Raw genomic sequence first — 17,439 nt, forward strand, 5'->3', positions numbered from 1 at the left:
TGGGGTGGAATCGGGTATGAGATTGACGAGGGAAATTTACAAGCAAACAATTTTACACACACTATTTCCATTCCATCTTTTACATTTAGTAATATAGACCTGAGGGTTGGAAATGGCATCAAGCACCACAGATGCAGAGCCTTGTATCCTATCATTAAATTGCTTGTAATGTTGAAAATGCGCTAAAAGACTGCAAGGCTCTATTACCTTCGTCTTCATCGTCTATCTGGTTCTTGGTCTCCCTGGAGTAGAAAGCTCTCCTTAGCGTCTTCCTCTCCAGTGTCGTCTGGCTGTCCAGCTCTGTATCCTAGATACACAGAGAGACAGTGGATTACAATAGAAACATTACATTAGATAAAGAATAAAGCTCCTTAAATAGACCTATATGGAGTGTGTGTGTGTGTGTGTGTGTGTGTGTGTGTACAGTACCTTCTCCAGCTCCTGGTCATTTCTATTCATCAGGGTCTTCCAGTGATCGTAGAGCTCAACATCATGAGTCTGAATGTCCTTTAGAGTTCCCTCTCTCAGCACAGAGCCATCCTTCATAGCTATGATCTGGACCAGACAATAAGATGAAACGATAAGATGAAACAAGATTAAAATAAGATAACACATGATAGATAGTTATGAATTGGTTGCTAAGCGAACTGGTGGTATGGTAGAAAGGAAGGTGCCAAGGCAGAAAGAAGATTGTAGTTTAGCATAGTGTGGTGTAGCATAGTATGGTATACCATAATCCTGGTATGTGCCATTCTTTCTTGTATGGAGATGGAAATATGACGTTAATTTCTGAATTGTTAGGAGCCACTTTTCAATTTGGCACTGATATAATCAACCAAGCAACTTTTAGAATTGGTTCACTTTGTTATTCCTATAAACTTCTTTCACCAACGTACACTTATAGGTGGTAGTGAGCAGTGTGAATCAATTTTAGAAGCTGAAATTTTCTTGAAATAAATATTGCTTGGCGGACTGTGTGTATGCCAAATTAAAGAGAGCCTCCTAACAATTCAGAAAATAACATGAGTCATATTTTAATGGGTATTGTGAGTTGAATGAAGTGGAGAACGAAATTAATTTCATCCCATACTGTCCCTTATATCATGATTTACGAAAAATATTGTTTAAAAATGTTCATGTTCCTGATTTAGATTTGATAGGTATGGAGAATGGAGCTTTAATTGAATACCTTTTTGATAATGTTTTTGCATTCTCTGAATATCTCTCTAAAGCATGGAATAGGAGAAAAGTAACATATGATAGATAAATTCCTGATACTCTATTCTATATGGATTGCAAACTATATTGGTTTACGAACTGGATCAAATATACAGTGTTTGGCACTAATGGATGAAGATGCAGATTTTGTCCTCTTTGGATTTGTGTATTGTGTCTTGTGCTTAGGGGGCTGTGTTTGTATTTTTGTATATTTGCTGTTTTTTTGGGAGGGATTTTTGCTTATTTTTGCTGTTTTTCCATTGTGGGATATCTCCTGGAGCGTTATTTGTGGAAGGTTTATGTTTATGTTTATGTTTGGATGATGTTTATGTTTTTGTTTATGTTTATAGGCTATTTATTTTTGGATGATATCTATGTATTGTGCTGTTAGATGATGGTGGGTTAACATTCCGGAATGTTTGGTTTGTTGTTAGTTAATGTGTCTGAATAATTCCATGAGGGATGGGTCACGTAAATGACCAGACATGAAAATAAAATATTTATTCATTCATTCATTCAGTATGCACCTGTGCCAATAAGCAAGGCCTCATAAAACTGCCAGATTTCTGAATGGAGTTTGGCGTGATGTTGGAGAACGTCATGTATTGGGACTATGTGTACCACAGCACAGTATAGTAGTTATCTTGGGTATTGTTATATCAGTTTGGGGTTCATCTTACCCAGTCAGCGTGTATGAGGTACTGCAGCTTATGGGTGACGAGCACCACGGTGCGTTTGTCATCCTGTAGGAACTTGAGGATTCCTTCCTGCATCAGGTGGTCGCTGAGGTGGATGTCCAGCGCTGAGAATGGGTCGTCCTGGGAGACAGGAGAGAGGCAGATGGGTGATGGAGAGAAGAAGTTAGGCTAATTCCAGAAACCTCAGGCAGATGTGCAACACTGATCATGGGTCATCCAGAGAGTTGCCGGTGAAACTGACTTTCCAGTCTGGAATACATCACTCAATATTCCATGTTATTCCAGACAGGGAAAGTCAGGGAATTTGATACATTCTCTGGAGAAGTCAGGGAACATCAGGGGATTTTACAACTGCCTCACTTTACAGGAATATAGCAGAATATATTGTAAAGAATATATTGTAAATAGATTTCAGTGAATTTTAACCCAACTGGAGTGGAAACCAGAAACCAGTGGAAACCTGGAGTGTTCGTCCCCTTTAGAAGAACAAGATTTAGAAACCATGGGGGAAGAACACGTTTAGCTCTGGAAAATCATGGAATCTTTCATCAGTTCCATGGCAGGAATCCTGTCTACTGAGGGAGGAACAGCTGTATGTCTCTGCTCTATTAGATGTGTCTTTTGCAGGGTGGGTGGGTGCTACAGGAGTCTGTCCTATAGTGTGTTAATGGAGTCATGGTTATGATTACTTGATGCATTTCATGTTGAGTGTGTATGACGCACAATCCAAACCTGAGATCAGACATCTGACCCTCTCTGGCCCGAGCAGCCGCAGTTTTACAGCCAAATACAATGTTTAAGAAAACATTCCCTGTACAGATCTCATATTGCATTACAGTGTTTCATCAATAAAACCTTTTTTGTTAATTATTCAAGACATTACTAAGCGTGATGAGTGTATAAAAGAATGCCAGAGGCGGCTTTTAATCTGGAGTCTGTGATTGATAGCCAATTAAAACCTGCGATGGCAACAGGAAATGATGTAACTACTCAGGAAGATAAACACATGACACAAGAGAGGAGAGAGTAAGAAATGGACAACTCCTCATCCCAATGGCCACAGAAGGTTGTCACGGAAATCAAATCAACTGCCTATATTTGATGATAATACACAAAATATTCGAAATCAAAATGTGTTCCGAAATAATTCATGCATAATGGGAGTCAGTATGTTGTCCACACATACACACACATATTGGAAACACCCTATAATCATTGGAGACATGCAAAACATCATTTCTGCTGCTGTACATACTTTAAAGAGAAAGATAACAGATTCATTTACGGGAGTTGAGGATTTCTACAGCTGTGAGAAGAGTCCCAAAATTTTTTGTGACTCATGCACTTTCGTATATAGATTTAATATGCCAACTGGCTGATAATAGGAGTTGAACTCACCAAGAAGACGATGTTGGTGTTCTGGTAGAGAGCTCTGGCCACACAGATCCTCTGTCTCTGACCTCCGCTCAGGTTGATGCCCTGAAAGATCACAAATGTCCCTTCTATTTAGACTTTCAAAGATACTAACTTGGTTTAAAACAGTACCAGTTGACAGATACTGAAAACCGAGCATTCACAGAATGATAATCACAAATAATTACTAAACAAATAAGTCCACACCCTCTCTCCAATCTCAGTCTGGTCTCCAAAGGGCAGCAGGTCAATATCTGGCTGCAGGGAGCAGGCGTCGATCACTGCCTTGTACCTGAGAAACACAACATGATCACAGTCAGCATGGACTTTGAAATCTTCAGAATGTCTTCAATGCTGGGAGACTATTTTCTAGAAGTCTTATTACGTATTGCCCCTTTAAAGTAAGAAAATGAAAACGCAAAACAGCCAAAAAGCAGAGAAACGTTCAGCAAGAATTGTGGGAGCGGGGGCATCTTACCTCTGCTTGCTGAAGGGGCTGCCGAAGGTGATGTTTTCCTCCACTGTAGCATTGAGCAGCCAGGATTTCTGGGTAGCGTAGGCCACAGAGTACCTGTTCTTGCTGGGGGCATCATGGGAAATAGAGGCAAACAGATGACAGATGAGAACTACAAGTCCTGTATTCATAAAGCGTCTAAGAGCAGGAGTGCTGATCTACAATCGCCATATCAACTGCATCATTCCTTAAAGTGATATACGTTTTTTTCTGTCTAGCGGACTGACTCTACATATTAAGTTATAATGTGTGCATGATTTATATTTATTTGCATGCTTTTATGCAGCTCAAGTGCATGTTTTATATCTCCTGCACACCCAACAGCAGGTTGTGCGCACAAGTGAATGTTTTTGTGAGTCACTGCTCAATCTCTTGCTTTCGTTTTGTATCCACTAATCTGAAAATTGTGTCTGCGAACTGTTTAAGAGGCAAACTAATGTCAGATCAGATCAGCACTCCCGTTCTGGGACGCTTTATGAATGCGGGACCCAAGAGAGGACAAGAGGGAGAGGGGGAGTAAATGTCTTTGGAAGCTGTCAAACTCCACCGCAACATGTAAGGTAATGTCAGATGTGAGAGATAAATATGGATCAGGTTAATGATGAACTGCAAATCAACAACAACGGCAACAACGGAATCGATAAGAACGACAGCTAAAGCGACACCGACATCAACAAGAACAACATCGACAAGAACAACAACTGTGGCACTTTGCTGGGAGTCTGATGTGAATTTGAATTTTAACTCCAACACTCCAAGAGATTTTGTTTCCTGAAATTGTGATTTTATTATGTAAACTTGTATTGTTATGTGAATATAATTTTTAGATAGTTTTGTGCTCTCTTGCATCCTGTTAAGCAGTTCTTCCCTTTATAATGATGGCTTGAAAACTTGTTCCTACTATTATTAAAAGATTACTGTATTTTTCAGCAAACCAATATAAACACATCCTAATACACACATGTACAGTATACTGTACAGTACATACAGTCTGTGTCAGGGAATTGTACTGGCCCAAATAGATGGGAGTCAGCTATAGACATTTAGTTTCTCAAAAAATATTACTCTGTTCCTTTTGAAAACATACTGTGCTGAAAAAATACTGTGTGAGCAAAATCATTTTTCTGGCCCTTCCATGACAATATTCATAAAGCCTTTAAAAAATAAAAATACTGATCTATGATCCATCCACATGACAGTGCAAAGGTCACATGATTTAAGACACAAACTGGTCTCAGCTCAGCACTTCTGTTCTAAACCACATTTGGCATTTGAACCCAGCAGTTTAGTCTGAGGGAAACCATTTGGAACAGCCTGTACAAATTTATGTCTGCTTGCGACTATGTAAATAGAAATTGAGTGTGGCTTATTTGATAATAGCATTGAGTTAAGACAGACTCCCAGCACTACAAGCACAAACCACTCCAATATGGGCTAGCACAAAGTCAATGATCACCTCAGTGGGAGAAGAGATGATAGACAAAGAGACACAAGATGAGCAGAAGATAGTACACTGTCAAAGCACTGAAGTAAAGCTGATGGGGTTGTTCCTGAACACACACATATGAACGCCAAGCGGCAGCAGCAGGAAGGTTGAAGAAGCGGGATTTTGAATTATTTGAACTATATGAATGTGAAGCAGGGCAGTGTTGAAAAAAATCACAAAAATCCTTCCCTGGATAAATAAACTCAGGAACTAAAACCAAAATAAATCTAGAAAGGTAAAAGCTCAAAGACAAGGCAACTAAGGTTAAAAAAGCAAAAAGCCTACAATGCAGATTACTGCCAAAAACATTAAAAAGGGACACAATTTGCGAATAAAAATCACATGCACAATTTCAACTAAACTTGTATATGTGTGATCAAGAACAACACAGCCTGTAATAAATCAAATCCTTTGTGTACAGTGACAAACAGTAGATGTACTTTCTTCTGAGAGAAAGGACAGAGTAAAGATGACAAATGGAGGCGAGAGTAAAACAGGTGAGAGGAGGTGAAAGGGGACACAGATGAGGGGTCAAGGGGTCACTTCAGATCTGAAACGGGAAGCGGGAGACCGGCAGTGGAACCTATACCTCCTGATGTCTTCGTCAGACTCCTCTGTCTCTGACCAACTGTCAAAGTCACGTCAAATGTGTTAGAACGAGCCGACTGCAATTGACAGCATTTGTGTGTGTGTGTGGGTGACAATGTGCGTGATTAAAGACGAAGGAAAAGAAAGAAGGAAAGAGAAACAGAACAAAGCCTCCTGAAATCAACGGTGTGCGTGATGAGATGCAGGAAACAGAGAAAGGAAAAGTCGATGAGGAAAGAGAAAGAAAGGAACAAAGCGTGAAAACAAAAGCTATGGAGGAGACAGATGTTTTTCCCGTGTGCGTCGACATGCCAAACCCCAGACCATGAACACACCGTTAGCCTGCCAACTGTTAATTTAATTAACCTTCCCACCCAGAAAAGAAGAGCAGTGTAACTGATGCAGTCATTGTCTGTCTGATAATTAGGTTTTGTGACTGCTCCTAGAATGATGTCCAATATTCTGTGTGTGTGTGTGTGAGTGTGTGTATGCGTATGTGTGTGGTAATGATGCCCTGGCTTAACCTAGCACGAAGTCTCATATTCTGTATGTGGGGGATCTTTTCAACTGTATGCAGGCAATGTATTGCTTAATGTTTAATTTACATACATATACTGTTAATAATAGCATGCATTAGTTTTGGCAGATATAGCCTACTACAAGTGACAGCCCTAAGATGCCTTGTATTTTAAATACAATATGCTTACTTGCCTATATTTTCCGATACAGAGTTAAGGAATACATCATGTTTCTGGGAGATTGTGTTGGACAACTCAGCTGTAACATGATGAGAATACAGACACCAAAATCATCCATGTGTCCCCAGTAGATCGTTGGATCCGGTGCTCCATGCTAACACTTTAGCATACGCTATGTTGAGTGACAGTAGGCTCCATGCTAACACTTTAGCATACGCTATGTTGAGTGACAGTAGGCTCCATGCTAACACTTTAGCATACGCTATGTTGAGTGACAGTAGGCTCCATGCTAACACTTTAGCATACGCTATGTTGAGTGACAGTAGGCTCCATGCTAACATTTTAGCATACGCTATGTTGAGTGACAGTAGGCGCTATGTTCTCATCACTTGTTGGCTAAGTTGCCTATAAGGGGACAATCTACCAAAAACTTGCTGTATTCCTTTAACATACACATGCTGTAACACATGTATGTTTAAGTGTATGTTAAAGTGTATGACATGTATGTCAGTAAGAGTCAAACTTGCTGGATTTGGCTGGCTCAATGTTGCCAACTCTTTTCTAAGGAAAGTAGGCCTAGCTATTGGAAGCTCAAAAAGTTGCTAGAAGTCGCCTGATGACATCATGTGTGAATAATTTGCATATATCGCATACACTGGGGCTACACTGTGTATAGGAAGCACTGTGACCATCAGACCTCTTTGGATTAGACAAGCAAGAAGCGTAAAATATTGTTCCCCATGGTCAGGAAAAAAATCGCCTGATTTGTCGATAGACACTTTTGACAAATAAAGTTGCCAGGAGAGTCTGAAAAGTAACAGTAACTAGTAACAAAAGTCACCAAAAAGTCACCAACTTATTGCTTGCATTGTGGACAATCTAGGGATTTAGCTAGTTACTGTAAATCACTCTGGATGAGACTGTCAGCTAAATGGCTAAAAAGTGAATGTGTCTTAAATACAGTACAGTGTGTGTAAATGAGTGTGTTTTAGAAAGGAGAGACCAGGGAGAAAGTACCTTATGTTCCCCTCGTGGACCATCTCACAATCAGGCAGCCTGATATGGCAATAGGGCAGGACGTAAAGAGACAGACCATACACACACACATACACACACACACACGCACGCACACACACACACACACACACACACACAGTCGCACACATACGCGCACACACACAGTCAGGCAAAGGTTAGTATCCAGCCCTGGTGGCTACAGATCCTCTTATGATACTAATGTGCATCTTCAATCTACCAGGTTTTTTAGAATTGATCTGCTTTGAGAGACTTCACATCGGTATTGTTTCGATCCAATCAAAAATGAGAGCAACAGTGATTTTAGATGCTTCATTGCTATCATAAGAGGGGCAAGAGGGAGAGACCTTTTATCAGCATCACATGATACAGTGGTAACCATGGCAGAAGTCCCCCCCACCCTGCATCTAGCTGCTTCCAAATAATTCCCCAAAAAGGTGGAGCGACGGTGCAGAAGCGGCACTGCAGCGAGCATATGCATACAAAGAGGGACTTCCATGATGGTTAGAGTATCTGTACATATCAGTGGATGGAAGAGCAGAGGTAGAGATAGGTTCTATGGCTTTCTCTAATGACTTCTACTGACAAATACAATTGATTTGTCTTGTGTAAGTCAATGTCATAGTGAGTACATGCCTACAAATAAGTAAAATTCAATAACATAGACATTTTATGGCAGTTCAGTTCAAGTCAAAATATATATCTACTATATATATATAATAAAATAAATCTAAATAAACTTGCAGCAATCAATCAAAGTGACGGCAACTGTCATTTTAGATGCTTCTTTGCTATCCAGTCTTCATTAATAATCTCCAGAGTATTGATTCAGTAACTAACTGGCTGCTTCTGCTGTTGTGTGAGACTATAGGTCATAATAATAAACTCAAAGGGCATGTCTGTTGCCATGGAAACGGACTACAAATAATGATACAACTAAATAATGACACTGGTCTGGTAATTTCATAATGAAAACCTCTTCAGTATAATTCAATATCCCCAAGAGTTCGTCACTGAGTAGCAATTACATTCAACTCAGTGAGAATGTTTGACTACAAATGCCATAAAATGAGATCAATAGTCGGTTTTGCTGTCATTTTTATAATGAAAACCTTTTCAGTGAGGAAGTGAATTGATTCAATAACCCAAAAAGCCATTTAATTTTATTATAACCATCTGAGAAGGAAACTGAATCATACTGTTACAACCGCTCCTAGGAAACTTGACACTAATTGATAGCTGATTAGTCTCTGTCAGGCAGTGCTTCTCTAATAGTGAGAAGCACTGCCTGGGACTTTACTACGGCTTTATCTGGGGCTAAATTGTTTGTGTAGGCTAATAGCTGTTTTCAGTTGTTCATAAACTCATCTCTACATGCTAATCAGAGATCCATCCTCAGCTTCATCACCACTGAGAGATGGACTGAAGGATGACTTTATGAATCTTATTAGAGTTTCAAACTATATTAATAGAATTTGGACAGGATTGTCATTGTTTAAATGGAGGCATGGAATACAGACAGTGGAGGTTAGGGTGCATTAGTGAAATCACAGCAGCAATAGTCAGGGTATCTGCAGGTTTCTGAAACTTCTTAAGACCTTTTTAATGCTACCTGGAATTGAATTAATTCCAATTTAACAACCAAAATGAAGAAGCAAAGCTGGATAAACCAGTCTATTTCTGATTGAACATCGCTAATGACAGTTTTAAAACTATAAATGGGCAGGATAAGAAAATGGACAACATAAGAACATGACTTGCATGTTGTACTACTAACCCTGTTCTGTATTAATCTAAAAGTCGACATGCAGCGCAAAGAAACCAGTAACTGCATGGTGAAATATAAGACAACTAATAACTGGAGTGAAGACATTTATTTCAAGACTTTTCCAGAGTTTTTAAGGACCTGCGGATGCCCTGATAAAGCTTTGAATTTGGATTAGACACAAGGAGCAAAACTGGCATGGTGGCACTCAGAAAACGCACACAGAACATGGAAAGAACATTGAAAACACACAAAAGCTTAATGGACAGGTGAACACGAGATGCTGGAGAATGGATGGAATGGATCAGTCTATGTACTGATGAAAGAATGGAATGGGATGGCCTATACTGTGATGGCACCTTTGATTAGCATTGGTAATGAGGACCTATAGCCATGGATAGTGATTCTAAAATGTGTCTTGACTCACATGGATTTCTTAGGAGGCAAATTGCAAAATAATTCCTAAAAATGGAAATCTGCTGTTTCTCGTTCTGTAGATAGTGTGATTTTATCATTTCATCTCATTACTAACCATGAAACATTGATGCTGCAACTCACAGTTTCATTGTTGTTCCTATGTCAGCAAAGCATACATCGTTATTATTATTCTGTTCTTCTTGTCATGTAGGCACATACAGTATCAGAAATAGGCTCACACCCTATTGTGGTTCCTGAGTCATAATTTAGGTAAAGCTTTCACATAACATGTTGAATTCTGTTGTTGTGATGTCTTACTTGCTCCAGTAGACTTTTCCATTGATGGTCTGCATCTCGCCCAGCATGGCCAGCAGAAGGGAAGATTTCCCACAACCCACCTGGCCCACAATCATCGTCAGCTGACCTGGACAGAGGGAAGACGTTGAGAAGACAGATATATGGTGTCAATATTGGCCTTTTATTATAAATAAGATCTGGTCCAGTCAGTGTCATCTGATATGATTGATGTGATGCAGTTTGATTGATTACATATTTATTGTAGAATTGATCAATACTACACTGGTTGTCTATGGGAAGACCTTAACCTGAACTGACTCTAATGATACATTTTGATCAGATTCCACACAAGTAGCTATGCATGAATATGTTGAGATCATTTCAAGTGTTCTATAGCAAATCCAATTAATCTCTGTTACCTTTCAATAAAGAAACAACTGAACTGAATTGCGTTTCATCAGTTTCAACTAAAACACAGTGAGCTGTATGGTCAGTCATTACAGATTAACTGTCAGGAAAAGTAAAGAGCAACAGCCAATGTGTGGCTCTTTAATCTGATCTGTCTCTCTTTAAATCAACAAAACAAACCTAACTGGTATCTGTTAAAAATGTAAAAAAAAAAAAATACTAGTAGGAGGTGGAAACTAAAGTCTGCCTTTAGTCCACTCCACACAGACTCTAGCTCAGCTGAAATTGAGCACTTACGTTGACTCATAGGAATGCCACACACACACACACACTTAAGTTGCTACAAATAACATTACACTAACACTTGGCAGGCCAACCAATCATGTTCGTCTTAGAAGGATAACTGGGATAGCTAGTAAGTCACTTCCCAAGAGGAAGGTGTGTGTATGTGTGTGTGTGTGTGTGTGTGTGTGTGTGTGTGTGTGTGTGTGTGTGTGTGTGTGATATACTACACTGCACAGCCTCCTAAACTTGACCTGGCCTCCTGACGCCTGGTATTCCAGTGACGTTGCTGCAACTTTCCCACAGTCCTCCTACACCACATCTAGATTATTCCATTCACATTTTAATATGTTCTCACAACCAGAGTAGGAATTTTACTTTTTTGTCAACTGCCAGACTAACAAATGAATTCATATTTTCACCAACCAATCGAATTTGTAATATGCCAACATTATCTGGTAGTTAGAATTATCAGTGTCTATGGAGCATCTTTTGAAATGTGGATCGTTTATTGATATTGACTTTCTGTAATACTTATCCTGGTCAGTTACCTGTGGGGATGCGGATGTTGATGTCGGACAGCGTTGACAGGTTGCTTCCCCAGGTGAAGAATCCATTGCTCACCTGAAGAGAAATATGGGGAAATCAAGAGAAATTAAGTACAAAAGGCTAATTTTGCTGCTGTTGTTTTGTTAAAGCACAGAACTGTGGCACTACTGAATTTGTGGGTCAGTTTCTTTTAACCAGAATCTTCCAGGCCCACTTTGGTGTCACAGACTTATAATATAACACACTCTAAAAGGGATATTAGTCCCACTTATATCCCTTGTTGGTTCTAGATGGTGTAGAGAAGTATGTAAAATATTCAATCTGGAAAGGCGTTTCCTTTGTTTCTCATCTGTTTTACACCAGAAGATTGAATTGCTGGAGTCAAGTCAGCTGATGGAAGGCAGAAACGCAACTCTGCTCCTTTAGTGTCTCATTAAACGTTCTTTGACATCATGTTTTGGTGTGCTGCTGAGCTTGTGATATAGGGAAAAGTTGCTACATCAACGAAGTCTTCACAGGTCTGACATTCAGGTCCTGAACATTTCCTAATTTCCAATTCAAAAGGCGTATGGCTGCATATGTTTGTTAGTTCAAACTAGTTTTCTTCTTTCGGCCTCTGCAGGAGTACAGTCACACACACATATGCACTTCACAACATCAATACTAATTGCTCACAAAAAAAGATAAAGGAGGATTGATTTCACGCATTCAATGGTAATGATCAACCAAAAAGATTTATTTTAAGTTTGTGTCATTTTCAGCCCATTTTCAATGTTGTGTCAATGTTAGATAAATTAGCAAAAAAAGTTTTATAACAATGTCAGATTTCAACGTTAGATCAACCAAAAAAGATGACAGAAATTTTGTTTAAAGTAGATTTTTTTGTCCCCCACGATGTCCATCCGTCCGTTCATCTGTGCACAATATCTCTGACGCCACTGATTGGATATTGACAAATCTTTGGGGAATGATGCATGTCATTGCTCTCTTCTGACATTTTCAAAATGACACTGACTGGCCTATGGGGGGAGCTACAATGTTTCGGACGCTGCTGATCGAATTTCCACGAATGTAAAGATGCATCGCACTGCACCATTCTGGCAGTTGTAAAATTGCACTCATTGGCCAAAGAGAAGCGTAACAAAATTTGTTTACTTGTTACTGATTGGCCCAAAGGGTGCCTGCATCATTCGTGCAGGACGACATGTTTACTTGTCTTGTTGTCTTGTTTTCACTCTACTGTCAATGCTATATCAGTGCCAGATAAGTGCAGAACAAGATGATGAATAAATGCCAGATTTCAACGTTGATTCTATGAAATTACATTGGAGCCCTAACACTGATACTAGATTAATTGCATGCCAGTTTGCTGGCTGGGATGTCCCACTATCTGGGAATCCACTAGTTTTAGAAACCAAGTCACTGAGAGTTCATAGCAGCGAATGTCCCGGAATGAAATGCCATTATGCAACAGATGACTACGTGCTGTTTTCTTGTTCTGTGGGGACCCACCAGTTCGGCCCGTGACCCATTTTATGTCCTGACCCACAGTTAAAGAAACCAAGCTGCTGGGAGTTCATCGCAGCGAACGGCCCTGAGTGAAATGGCATTACGCAACAGAGGAACACATACCGCTGTCACATTACGTGGGGATCCACCAAAAAGTCGGCCCGTCACGCGTTGCCCTCCCGACCCCCTGCTGCAGAAACCGGGGTTCTCGAGAGTTCACTGGAGTGAACGCGGCCAACGAAAATGTCAGGACACAACAGAGGAGCAGGTGCTGCGGTCCATTTATTTGTCAAACCCTATTAGCAACTGTCCCGTTTCAAAATGTCACTCCAGCATCAAACGTTTCCTCACCTGCAGATTAGACCCAGTGTCTCATTTCTGCACCTTTAAGAGAGCTTAATTGCAGTAAACAGCCCAGAGTAAGACATCGCTATGCAACAGCAGAGCGCAATACGCTATAGGCCCCTCATATCCCATAATCCCTTTTTAGTGATCTATCACCCTGCTTCCTGCTAGGACTCTATCTCTGTTTACATTCCTCCCATCTGTTGCTTTTACTTATTTATTTCATGTTTATTTTATCTGACAATCCCCCCCCCCCCCCCCCCCCCCCTTGCCTTTTCCCCGCAACTCCTTTCTCACACACAAGACGCAGTCCCCCAAAGGCATCTTAGAGTTAAGAACACTGTAGTTCCTTTGTAAGCAAATGAATGACGATGGACTTTTTTCATGACGATAATTTTGTGATGTTTTTGGCTTATTAGAGAGGATACAGGGGGACGATGGGGAGAGAGAGAGAGAGGATGTGACCTTTGGATACTGGGTCCATGTTGATTTTTAAGCAACATCTTGACATTTGGAATCTAAATCTGGTGTTTCTCCTCACCAGGCACCTGTGGGTCAAACCTTTTCTGTATTGCCACAGAGACATAACAGAGAAATAACTAAAATAGCATTGTTAGTACTGTTCGATAGATATGGGTTTTTGAAGGTCAATACCAATACCAGTATTTGTGGATTGAAGCTGCCAACAACCAAAATTTTGTGCTATTATCCAACATCTTTAAATTTCACCATTTTCATTCCAAAAAAATCCTCAAAAGTATTCAGGCCAAGGTTTGCACAGGGAAGCGCATGAGCTATATCAACAAAATGATGGTATAGCATATGCATGTGAAGGTCATGCATATGTATAATTATATGTAAATCTCATTATTTTGCTCATATGTAGACATGGCCATGTAAATGTACTTCACTAAGACTTTGAAACACCAACTCCTCCAAACTATTGTAATGTATGTAAGATCCTTTGAAAGGTGGACCTCAGTGTTTTCCCCCCATAATTGTATTCTTGTGAGAGTGGAAAAGCCTCTGGAACAGCATTTAGACCATGGGACACTAAAATTCTCCATTGAAACCCAGGTTACAATTCCTCATTAAAAGCAAAGGGCGCCTCTAGGCACAGGCTAACTTGTTGAACGTCACAGTATCACTTTAATGGTTATTTTGTCTGATAATCTCCGTTTGCTGTCTGATAAATCAACCTCTAGCCTGCTCTTACAAACAGAGGAGCCAGGCATCACAGTCGTACTCAGATCAGCTGATCAGAGCAAACAAACATGTAAGAGATGAAAGACTGATTCTGTGGCCGCTGAGAAAAAGCAGTAAAGTTTGCAAAGAGACGGATTTGGGAGTAGGAAACGGGGGAGAGGAGAAAGAGAAAGGAAGAGAGAGAGGAGAGATGTTAAAAGGGGAGCGAAACAGGAAAGACAGGAAAGAAGAAAAAAAATCAAAATCAAAGGAGGATAAATTAAACAGAATGCTGGAAGCTGCAGGAAGGAAAGGAGGGGTCGTAAGAAAAGGTTTCTGCAAGTTACTTCAAGTTCAATTCAAGACTTTTTAAGAGCTTTTTAGTGCCAGAAAGAATGAAATAAACGTGAAAATGAAAACAAGTGTAGTCATATCGGAATATACAGTAGGTGAGAATGTCTGGGCAGATTTCTCACTAGAAAAACAACACATTTTCTGTTTGGTTTCCACTCCAGTTGGGCTGAAAAGCACCAGCTCATGCAATGAATGTGTGAAACAAGTTGGAAAACACATTCTGCTATATTCCTGTAAAGTAATCCATTAAAAAAATTCCCTGATACTCCCTGACTTGCCCAGAGATTTCATCCAATTCCCTGACTTTCCCTACCTGAAATACACCTTTGTCTACTAGGCTAAAACTGTATATTTCATTAGCTCATAAAATCCTACACCTACGATTCAACTATGAATTTCTATTGTGTTCTACCTCTCTCTCTCTCTCTCTCTCTCTCTCTCTAATTAGCGGACCGCTGTCTGGTAGTTCCAGCAGCGTCCGCAGGGATGAGACAGGAAGACTGGCCTTCACAGAGGGGCTGAGAAAATGTCAGCCACATTTACAAGGCCCTTTAAGGGGCAACAAATTCTCGTGAGAATCTCACACTTCCTGAGACGAGAGAACACACGCACACACACACACACACACACACACACACACACACACACACACACACACACACACACACACACACACACACACCACACGTATGATTCCACACACCCACAAGACCCATGTATGTACAAAACTGGTCAAAATATGAAACAGCTGGAGGAAAAATAGAAAAGAAAGGAAAAATGGAAGGAAAAATGACTCAAAATGGCCATTGGCATACTGTACATCTAAAAACATATCAATATCAAGTAGTTATTAAGGACCAGAACAGCTTGTGTAGCTGCTTTTGAATTATGATTTAGTTACATCAAAGGTCCTTTTTCATGAGGTGTTCCCATTATTTTGTATCTTTGGCACTCTGCTAATCCATTTGTATCCCTTCTCTTTTACATTCTCTTGTTCTCTTTCTATATCTCCATCACACATGCCTCATGTCTATTTCTGTTCTCTGTCCCTCTCGCCATTTCTGGTAACATGGCAGTCCACCCCATCACCGCACTGAATCTAACCATATCTATCCCCCTAGGTCTCCTCACACTCAGGCCATCGTTAAGGGAGGACTATGAAACTGCCAGTCAGCTGGACACAGTCTCCCATCACCCACCATCTTCACTACCTCTGGAAACAAAACAAGTCGTGCTCCAAGTCTTGTGGGTACAGGAAAAATAGTCCCTAGTTACTAACAGTATGTTATTTTTGGACTAAATTTCAAGCAAATTTTACCAATCGCATACACAAAACTGTCAGACTTAGTCATATATCATTTAAAATGACTTACCATTTAACATTAGAGCTTCTACAAGTTCTCATTTTCTCACGTTTGAGATAATGTCAGTCGCACGATCACTCAACATAGTGTATGTATGTATAGAATATCTCAAAAACTCTGTGTATTCCTTTAACTGCGCACACGTTCCACTGGGGTCCCTCAGGGGTCCCCCAGGGCTCCGTCCTGGGCCCCCTCTTCTGTACTCTACAGTACATCGCTTGGCCCTATTATTAGATCCCTTCGAGAACGCTCCATCACTATGGACAAGACCACAATGACTCTTGCCAAGACTGCCAAGAATCTCAGTGTGACTCTAGAAAACTGACTGTCATGCGCGGCCCACTTTGCAGCCACCACCCGATCCTGCCGTTTACACTAAACAACATCCGATATTCATTAACGATTAACGAGTCATTAACGATATTCTTGTCTCTTTTTTTTCTCCATGGTCGGTAAGGAGCTGCTGTGTTTTCTTACGTGCTAAATGGAACACCTGCTGCCTTGGACAATATTTACGAAAATGAACATAAACTCACCTAATGCAGACATATCGTTGACGGGAGTTTTTCTGTCTTGTCGATAGGTTTCCCAAGTCATTGACCCTTCCTTATACAGATTTTAAGCCTTGAAATCTCACTAGCAAGTGAAACACCTACTGGCCCAAAAGTGGAAGTACGTGCGACGCATTGCAGAGGATTACATTTAAAGTACCCCAGAATACTACAGGGTCGTTTAATGGCAAGGTGTAGCATTATAATGTGAAAACATCCTCTGAGTGCCATTCTAGTTTGATTTTTCATCACAATATCTGTGCAATAGGTCTGCTAGATCAGTGGTTCTCAACCTTTTTCATATCTAGGACCCCTAATTTAGTCCACATTAGGGCCACGGACCCCCATTTGATGCGATTTTGTCCCTCGGACCCAAATCTGAGAATATTTTTATTGTTAGATATGATTTTGTCCAGAACTCCAGAGAGAGATAACAGTGAAACTATGATCAAAATAGTCAGTCTCCTACATTTTATAATTGTTCTTGTAAATGAAATAATGAAGCTTAACGCTTCATCAATTTGCTGGGGACCCCCTAGGATGCCCTAAAGGATCCCTGGTGGTCCCCGGACCCCATGTTGAGAACCACTGTGCTAGATATTAGGCAATGTGAAACAATACAATCTAACAACCTAGCAAACTGTGGTTCGGACTTTAAAAGGACTATTGCGTGAAATCGTCCCATGATCATAGTGATATATTTTCATGAGCCTGGGTCCCAGGGTGAGAGACTCTTTCTCATTCATGTTCAAGGCTGAACAAG

General features: G+C 40.3%; 1 protein-coding gene across 2 annotated transcripts in view; it reads right to left on the bottom strand.

Annotated features, from left to right (window-relative positions):
* The window catches only part of abcc9 (ATP-binding cassette, sub-family C (CFTR/MRP), member 9), a 52,253-nt gene that overhangs the window by 20,762 nt on the left and 14,052 nt on the right, over window positions 1-17,439 (bottom strand). For both annotated transcript variants that reach the window (XM_071518223.1, XM_071518224.1), the window contains exons 16-24: window positions 11,371-11,443; window positions 10,151-10,256; window positions 5,919-5,957; window positions 3,808-3,909; window positions 3,537-3,621; window positions 3,315-3,395; window positions 1,899-2,036; window positions 430-555; window positions 208-307 (exon numbers count right to left, since the gene is read on the bottom strand). In XM_071518223.1, the coding sequence (XP_071374324.1) occupies window positions 208-307; window positions 430-555; window positions 1,899-2,036; window positions 3,315-3,395; window positions 3,537-3,621; window positions 3,808-3,909; window positions 5,919-5,957; window positions 10,151-10,256; window positions 11,371-11,443 (850 nt within the window). The remainder of the gene's footprint in view (window positions 1-207; window positions 308-429; window positions 556-1,898; window positions 2,037-3,314; window positions 3,396-3,536; window positions 3,622-3,807; window positions 3,910-5,918; window positions 5,958-10,150; window positions 10,257-11,370; window positions 11,444-17,439) is intronic.

This window comes from Centroberyx affinis, unplaced genomic scaffold (genome assembly GCF_046629955.1).
Source record: "Centroberyx affinis isolate AG114_WGS23_722 - 3 ecotype Tasmania unplaced genomic scaffold, CSIRO-AGI_Caff_v1 ptg000558l_1, whole genome shotgun sequence".
Lineage (NCBI taxonomy): Eukaryota > Metazoa > Chordata > Actinopteri > Beryciformes > Berycidae > Centroberyx > Centroberyx affinis.